The sequence below is a fragment of the Eupeodes corollae genome, chromosome 1 (assembly GCF_945859685.1).
Source record: "Eupeodes corollae chromosome 1, idEupCoro1.1, whole genome shotgun sequence".
Classification (NCBI taxonomy): domain Eukaryota; kingdom Metazoa; phylum Arthropoda; class Insecta; order Diptera; family Syrphidae; genus Eupeodes; species Eupeodes corollae.
In genome coordinates, this window is record NC_079147.1 from 191,906,843 (window position 1) to 191,916,546 (window position 9,704).

The window sequence follows — 9,704 nt, forward strand, 5'->3', positions numbered from 1 at the left end:
TCCATACAATTGAAACTTTTTTCATTACACAATTTAACACTGCTCCCCGATCTATGCTGTCAAAAATTGACAATCATAGCATATAACCTTGAGAATCCTGCACAAATAAATACGTCTTCAACATTATTAACATACATTTTTGGGTGTACTCGAAAAACTATTGATTTTTTTAAACTTTCCCGTATTTTCAGCTGTATTTAGAATTAAAGAATGTGACTTAGCTAGATTTTCGAGAAAAATTTTGGGAGCATATTATTTGAAGAATTTAATCATAACCTGGTAACTTATAGCCCTTGACTTTATTCAAAACCATATGTATCTCATCCGAGCTTATAACGTCACCTAACATGTTTACCGTCAATAGGTTTTTGTGAGTGTAGAATTTAAAAGCTTTTAAAAATAATGATCCAGTTTATTGGCACATTAACCTTTTGCCTATTTTTAAAATTATTTTCGTTTAGCTCCTTAAAAATTTTTCAGAATGTAGAAAAATCCATAAATTTTTGTAATTCTTTGCAATTCTTGAAAAGTACTTTTATTTTACAGTTTTACGAAGTTTGTTGCAGTATTTATTACGAAATACTTATTTTAAAATAAGATACTGCAAATCCCTAAGGTTATGGAATGATTTTAAGGCCAGAAACAGACTAAGAACACCAAAACTCTTCGAAAATCCATTACTTAACTTTCAGTTACAAAAAAAAATCTTCTTGACTAGTATAATCCACTTTCCATAGAACCTTAATTTACTAAAAGGGAAAACAATTAGGTTAGGAATTTCAACATGTGGCTCACATATCCCAATCTTAGTTTCAACTTTTTTAAAACAAAAGCGAATCTTATCAATAATTTTGTTTTTTTTTTTATATATTGTAAGCGCACTAAAGGGGTTATGAATACCCTTATAATGATTAAACACTGTGCAAACAATTAGGAAAGGAGGATAGGATTAGAAAGGAGAAATTGATGCACATTGGTTTTGAATGTCTGCACATTGTAATGAGTGGGACATATTGAGTCAGGTAAAGCATTCCACATTCGCGTAGTGCGGCTAAAGAAAGAATCTCGGTACTTAACAGTACGTCCAAAATTCGGCTTAAGGGTAAACTGATGGACATTCCTAGCAGAACGGTCATTACGGTTGAATTGTTTAAGGGGAGGTATGCAACTGGCTATTTCGCTAGAGTATTGTTTATAAGAATAACGATACAACCAACAATGACAGACATGAGAGCTCGCGGCTTTGTTCAAAGAAGCAAATGTCTCGGTGATATTTTCTATAGTTTAATTTCATCACCCATTATCTCTCATAGACGTCTCGGATCATGAGGTTGGCAATACGTCATCTGTCAAAGTGGACACATACAATTTGATCTCCCAAAAAATAAATGAAAAAAGTGTGAAAAAGAGTAAATTTTGAATAAAAAACCTTTGAAGAAACAAATTAAAAAATACCCTTACAAACGAAAATAAATTACTGAGTAAGTTCTTTATCATAAGCCACTATTTAGTCAAGAAAAAGATCACTTGAAAAGTTAACCTCTAAATGGTAAAAAGAGGAATATCTGATACATCTCCAGATCACCCAGGCAACGAAAAACGACACCCAAGCTTGAGTAAACCGCAAACAAAACTCGCTACGATGGGAACACCTACTGATATAAGCGTCGAAAAAATGCAGGAAATCCTGGTTGCAAATAATGAGAAGCTTGTAAAATAACTTGCATCGAAATCAGACCTACAGCTGCTGTACAATCAGATTGCAGAACTAAATCGGCGTCATGATGAAATCTGCCAAAAAGTTACTTACCTGGAACAACGAAACAATCAACTTGAGGACCAGCTTGAAAAAGTTGTGCAAAAATATACGGAGGCCAATCTGATAATCAACCTTCCTGTTGAAAGCCAAACCAACATGGGTGAAAAAGCAAAATCCATCTGCGCTGGATTACTTGATGTCGCTCCGGACCAAGTGATTGATTCAACCTACGGAGTACGCAGTCGAAACCCAAACAGTGCATCATTCATTGTTAAAATGAAATCCAGGGAGTCAATGTGGGGCGTATTGAGGAATGCTTGTAAGCTCAAGGGGACTAATATAAAACAAAGATTTGCCCCTCAACATTCGACAACGACGAGCAAAAATGATTCCGATCATGAAGGAGCTGCGTCTCAAAGATCCAGCAATTAAAGTTGCCTTAAGAGATGATAAGCTTCTTATTGCGGGAAAAACATTTACTTGGAACACTGTGCAAGGGCTGAGATGTGGTGAAAAAAATGGGGTTGAAGTTATTAAATTAATTTTTGGAGACATACCAATCAATTATAATTTATTTATGAATGGAGGTACATTTACAAATAATGAAAATAAATGCTGCCAAGAGATCAACAACTTTCAGCTATGCCCACAAGCTCTAATGCATGTGCACACGTTGCATGATGCGGACCAGTCAACCAAAATGAAATCGAAAATATTTTAGTAAATTAGTAAATACAAATATTAAGCTATAACGTATCAGGTTTAAAACAAATTAAACTTTGTAAATTTTTTTAATTATGTTAAGAAATTTGATATATTTGTTCTTTTTGAAACTCATCTTTTAAAAAATGATGAAAATAGATTTAAGAAAATATTTTTAAATTATGTGCTTGTCTGAGTACCTGCAGTAAAAACATCACTATTTGGCAGAGGAAGTGGAGGAACTTTATTTAGATACCGTGAAAATCTTGATGGTATTTGTGTTAATTTTAACAAAAGGGGTGAATTTCATACTTTGGATATAAAAACAAGCAATCATGACGTCGTATTAATACCTATCTATTTAAACTGCAACCATTGGCAACGTGACTATGACAGATTATGTGACTCACTTCAATTTTTAGAAACAAATGATATAATGCTTGTTGGTGATTTTAATGGTCGAATAGGGAGCTCACAAGATAATTTGTTGACTGGCTATGATGGTGCTTATATGAACAAAAATCGTAAATCTAAGGACTCAGTTTGCGACAGTAAAGACTCAAAAATAATACAACTTTCTGATGCGTATGACTGCCGTGTTTTGAATGGGAGCTGTGCAGGAGATTTAGAGGGAGAACTTATATTTATTCGAGGATCATCTTGTTCGGTTATTGATTATTGCTTAATAGCTGGAAAATGAATCATCTGTTGGAAGACTTTAAAGTTGGAGCGGAGATTTTTTCTGATCATATGCCATTGGAAATCACATTTTCTTGTACTGCAAGTGTAAACCAGGAGAACATAAGGCGTTTAGGACTTTTACCGAAATTTGTTTGGAAGGAAGGAATTCGCGAAAGCTATCAGCACAACCTTAATGCAAATCTTGAAAATCTGAAAATGCTTAATAGCCCAGTTGATACTGAAACCTTAACGGAAATCATAAAGAAAGCTATCCCGCCTAGTAAATTACCAAGTGGCGACATTTTATTTAAACAAAAATGGTTTGATGCAGAATACTTGAAAGCCAGAAATAAATCTTTTAAATTCTTAAAACTTTTTAGATCAAATAATTATAATTCCAATATTTTCAAAGTGCTCTATAACAAGGATTTTAAACGAATTTGTTATGATAAAAAGGCAGCATATGAACAACAAAATATAACTGTGATAAACAATACGAGATCTTCAGCTGAGTTTTGGAAAGCGGTAAAATATATAAATGGACGCACTAACACTATTTCGCTGTCGTTAAATGCTCCTCTGCTGAGAACCCACTTTAACAGCCTTCTTAATGCCCCATTATTGTCTCCTTTATTTGAATATGCGGCCCTTATGTTTCTAGATGAAAATTTGGATGCACTTTTTACTCTTCAAGATGTTCAGGAAGCCATAAACAACTCAAAGCTAAATAAAGCCCCGGGAAATGACCGAATCCCATTTGAATTTTATAAAAATTCAAGAAACGAGTTTATGAAATTACTAACCGTGTAGTTCAACCGAATCTTCGAAACAGCTGAAGTTCCCGAAAGTTTTAAAAAATCCATTATTTTTCCGATTCACAAAAAAGGTGATTACAAAGATCCAGCAAACTACAGAGGAATTTCTTTTTTAAACACTTCAGCCAAATTGTTTGCTGCGTTATTATACAAAACACTTAGTCAATGGGTGCAAGAAAAGAAAATTATAACACAATTCCAAGCTGGGTTTAGAAAGGGTTATTCCACAATTGACTAAATATTTGCACTTACCAACATAGCTGATGATTTTTTGTGGACTTTCGTGCAGCATTTGACACAATATCGCGAGAAGCACTATTTTATAAACTCTTTATAATGGGAGTATCAACCAAATTTATTCGCATTTTGAGATCATTGTACGAAAATAATGTGGCTTTTGTGTGGGATGGAGTTCTTACATCTGAAGAATTTGAAACTTAAATGGGCGTTAAACAGGGGTGTATACTAAGTGCCCTACTCTTTATATTGTATCTTAATGATGTAACGGATTCTCTTAAAGGTGGTATAAACTTCAACAGGGTAAAAATTCCAGCCAGCTTTAATGTATGCGGACGACATCGTATTTCTGTCTGATTCAGTGGATGGGCTTCAGCGAATGATTAACAGACTCAACATATTTTGTAAAACTTGGAATTTAACAGTTAACCTGGAGAAATCCATATTTTGTAAAACTTGGAATTTAACAGTTAACCTGGAGAAATCCAAAATTATGGTGTTCAGAGACGGTGGCGGTCGATATTCTTGCTTGGAAAAGTGGAAGTTCAATGGAGAAGATGTGGAGATAGTACGCAAATACAAATATCTTGATATGATGATATCGGCGAACTTAAATGTAAATATACATCTCGATGAAAAACTATCAGATGCTAAACGAGCAATTTCATCGATTTGGGGTCAACACTAGAGGCACTATCTTTCAAAAGTCTGTCCAATTACTGGCATATGCTGATGACGTTGACATAATTGGAAGAACTCAGCGTGATGTCAATGGGGCTTTTGTGAGTATTCAAAACGTCAAAACGTCACAAACGACAGACGTAACTTTGAGGTAGTCAAGGACTTTGTCTACCTAGGCTCCGCTGTAAACGCAGAAAACAACACCAGCGCTGAGATCAAACGTAGAATAACTCTTGCTAACCGCTGTTTCTTTGGACTAAGAAAGCAAAGTGGTAAAGTCCTCTCTCGAGGGACCAAAGTGTTGCTATATAAGACCCTTATCATCCCCGTCCTGCTATACGGTGCAGAAGCATGGAACATGACAAAAGCGGATGAAAGCACCTTGGGTCGCTTCGAGAGAAAAGTTCTTCGTGTGATCTACGGTCCCGTATGCATCGAAGGGGAGTGGAGGAGAAGATGGAACGACGAACTGTACGGGCTGTACAGCGACGTAGACTTAGCCAGAAGAGTAAAAGTCCAACGACTAAGATGGCTGGGTCACGTAGAGCGCATGGAAACCAATGCTCCGGCCCGGAAAGTCTTCGAATCCGCACCCACAGGACAGCGCAGTAGAGGAAGACCGCGAATCAGGTGGCGCGCACAAGTGGAAGGTGACCTCACCCAACTTGGAGCGCGAAACTGGAGACATCTAGCTAGGGACCGAGCTAGATGGAGAAGTTTGTTGGGTGAGGCCCTAGTTCACACAGGACTGTAGCGCCACCTTAAGTAAGTAAGTAAGTAAGTTCCGTTTGCCGAAAAACACTCCATTACATTACATTTCACACTACTCTGCACATAAATTTACAGAGTAGAGAACACAGCACCTTGAGCAACTAGGCTATGTAAGGTGATAACAAGACAAGACATTAATACAAGACAGAAGGACAGAAGAGAAAGAACAACAGAAAGAAAGAACACATGACAACAGCACGCGGTAGGTTTCGAGACGGTCCCCCATCTTTCTACTAACCACGCTCACTGATGCTTGATCTCGGTGATCGATGGGAACCGAAGCTTTATCAGTGACTAGGCCGTCCAAATTATATGTTGTATATTGAAACTGGTACTCCCCCTTTGTTTTTGTATACACTAGAATTGCACTTTAAATATGTTATCAAAGTTTTAGAGATGGAAGAAACTAGAATACCAAACATAGTAATGAGAAATATTATTCAAACGGGTGGAAGTATTTGCAATGTGTGGATAGAAATTGCATCAGAGTGTGGAGTAGAGTTAGATATCCAGACAAATGAACAACCTTCCTATCTTGTTGTTAGGTAAATTCGGTAGAATATTATACGATAGATACACTGAAGATGCTGGAGCTTCACTGTATAGGAATTACTATAGCAAATTAAACCATTATCTTAGTGAAAATACATACTTTCTTGATTGCTACTCTATTGATAAAATCAGTAATATCTTCAAAATAAGAGGTGAAATAATAAGTTTAAACTTTTTACCCCACCGAACGGATCTACCAATTATTTGCGAACTTTGCAACATGAACACCAGGGAGGAAGTTTTCCATTTTCTTGCAGCTTGTCCAATTTTAAAAGAACTTCGTGTTATGGTATTTCGTAAAAAAAAAACCCTTGAAGAAGGAGAGACAATAAGCATCTTAAACGGCGAAAAAGGATGGGATGTTTTATACAACTAAACAGTAGCTGCACTTCGATACAGAAAACGCATTTTAGAGGGAGATTTTTAATTTTTAATTTGTTTTAATTTTTGTTTGTAAATTAACTTACGATATTTATTTATTTATTGTCAACCTGACCTAGACGGCTTTGAGCCACACCAAATAGACTAAGATAACCAAGGCGTTGTAAACTAATTATTTGAAATAAAAAGTCATTACAACTAACTAACTAACTAGTTTAATTTCAACAAAATGTTAAGGATTTGTTTCAGCTGCTATCATTCCTAAAACTCACCTTTGGTACTGTAAATATAATTTTTGTATCGACTTAACATTTTTTTTTTCGATAAAAAGGCTAACTTTTAAAATCTAGTTAATTTATGTTCATCTACACTAAATATTAAAAAAGAGGGAAGATGTGTATTTTTATATGTAACGAATAAACACAAAAACTGGACCGAATTTAATATTTTTTCTCATTAGAAAGCTACATTATCACTGAGTAACATAGGCTATATTTAGTACTAGCGGCCCGTCCCGGCTTCGCACGGGTAGTAATAAATAAGTACAATTCTAATATCCTGCACACTGCTTCAGATGTACTTATGTACCGGCGGATCAAATAATGTTTGTCCAAGAGACAAAGTTTTTCCAAAGTTGGTATCGACTTGAGGAAAGAGTGCTTTTCCCACGGGCAATTGAATGTGGCACTTTCTCGAGTAGGATGTCCTGAAAATCAATACGTTTTGTTGCCACCTACAAATACCACAGCCAACGTAGTGTTCAGGGAGGCTTTTAGATAAGTATACAATTTGTTTCAAATTAAGTAATTCTTGGTCGTTTTAATTAGCATGCTTACATATAACTTAAATATCTGTATCTATTTATGTCTACCCATGCAAAGCCGAGACGGGACGCTAGTTTAGACATAACAAAATAACTAAAGAATTGTTCAGTAATAAAAGATAAATAATTATCTTCAAATAATCTAGATAGTGGTTCAAAAATAATATAATCCACTTAGAGTATCCATAATGGTAAAACTTTACATTGCCGAACAAAAGCACAACCTTTATAACATCAATAGAACTTATATAGGTATCTCCTTGAATAAAGTTTCGAGAGTATAATTTCGAGAACAACTTCAAGCATAATTATTATTATTCTATTACCATTCAAAATCTTTTCATCTCACAAAACTTACCTATATCCTGGGCGTTGTTGTTGTTGTGATGGCTCCTTTCCTTGCTGTTGCTGACTTAAAGGTCTAGCTGTTGCATAATACTTTTGTCGATAATAACCACTGGGTTCATGTTCCACGTGCACATTGTCGTCGTCAGCAGCTACTCCTTGACTAGGATAAAATTGTCTTCCCTCAAAATGTCCACCTTCATGTTCGTAATCATCATCATCATCATACGTTATAGGGTTCTCTCCATCATATTCACTGGATTCATTTTCGTTCTCTTTCGATTGATATTCATCACCATACGCATATGAATCATCATCGTCATAATGGTCATGATCATCGTTCTGGGTAAAGGTATAGGCATTGGCATTGGAATCGGCATCTGTTGCCATACGACCAACACCGTCAACAGAGTTAGCATCGCTTTCGTCAATCGAAGAACGACTCCCCGAATGAACAACAACTGGTGCTTGTTCCTCATAAGTACCCCAATTAGTCGAAATAGCTTTGCTTGCTTCTCCTCCTGGCGGCGGCGATGGTAAGGGTGATGGTGATTCTGATGATGGACTACCAAAACCGTCTCCTTGAACTACAGCATCTCTTCGATATCGACGACCAAGTCCTTTACCATAACCATAACCAGTATCGGAATCGGACTCAGATGAAACATTACTGTCATTGTTATCGCCCTCATTATCCTTATTCGAATAGAATTCATGGAGTTCATCTTCCCGTCTTTCGTCTGTTCCCACTTTTGCTTTGTAAATGCCAGCATTGTTATCCTCCTCGTCGTTGTAGTTGTCGTCGTCATCGTCGTCGTCCGGATGATTCGATTGCTCCAATGAACCATTGTTGTTCCCGGTTCTTAACGTAAATGTCAACAAGGGAGCCGCTATTTCCTTTGACAAGAATTCTCCCTCACTGGAGGAGCTTCTTCCTCCATCACTGCTGCTACTCCAACTACTACCACTTATCGTCGATAACGATTCAGATTTGGCATCTTCAAATTCGGATGATGAGTTGACAACAACAACTTTAAGCATTGTTATCGTGTGTAGCTGAAGGAGCATCAACAACAACAGGATGAAAGCTTTCCCCGAATAAGAATGATGATGATAAATCTTTTTGTGGGTCATCTTTAGACAAACAAAACGAAAGCACACAAAAAATGAAAGTCCTTTTCTTAAAACTTATTTAACTTAATCTGCTTTTGAAGAATTGGTTTTCTAGGTATTGTATAAGAAGAACAGAACACACGAGAATTAAATTGGTATCTTTCTATTTCATAGACTTCATTGTTTTATTTCGATTTTAATTTAAAAGGTTTTATCATTTGATTTCCCTTTCCGATTTTTTAAAGGTATACAAGTTAAGACGTACACACACTTAAAAAAAAAACAAAGGCACAGATTTTTTATTGAAAAGAGGGTAGATTTTTTGTTGTAGTCGTAAATTTAAGAGTCAATTTATTATTTTGGGAATAAATAGTATTTTATCAATGTGAGATACAATCAACGACTGATTCGTTCTTTCTTGTCATTGAAAATTACTCTAAGAACTTATTGCATGAACTTGGCCATCATCGTAATCATGAGTACCGCCATCATCGTCATGGATCACTTTTGTTGGTATATGGGCTCGTGGATCTTGAATTTCTGTTTGAATTCGTGCCTCATCAATTAGAGCCTTTTTAAGTTGGTAAGTTCAATTCATAGGTAGGTATAGATATAGTATCTACATGGTTTTTCTTGGGTATAGTGATGGTCTACATTTGGATTTAAACTCGTGCTAGTAGGAATTATAACGGTGTTGATATACATATTTGTATTTTTTTTTGTTCTCAAATGTTTTTAAATCTTTAAATAAAGATTAAGTTATGCGTTAATAATTAACTGTGGCATTCTGCCGGTAATTTCTTGTGTGTTCTGGGTTCGATTTAAAATAATCTTATCATGATTT

The 9,704-nt window shown here is 35.8% G+C and overlaps 1 protein-coding gene across 1 annotated transcript in view; it reads right to left on the bottom strand.

Annotated features, from left to right (window-relative positions):
* The window catches only part of LOC129942787 (myb-like protein AA), an 89,920-nt gene extending 80,695 nt beyond the window's left edge, over positions 1–9,225 (bottom strand). The window contains exon 1 of the mRNA XM_056051856.1: positions 7,761–9,225. Within this exon, the coding sequence (XP_055907831.1) occupies positions 7,761–8,881 (1,121 nt within the window). The 5' untranslated portion in view covers positions 8,882–9,225. The remainder of the gene's footprint in view (positions 1–7,760) is intronic.
* Positions 9,226–9,704: the final 479 nt, after the last annotated feature.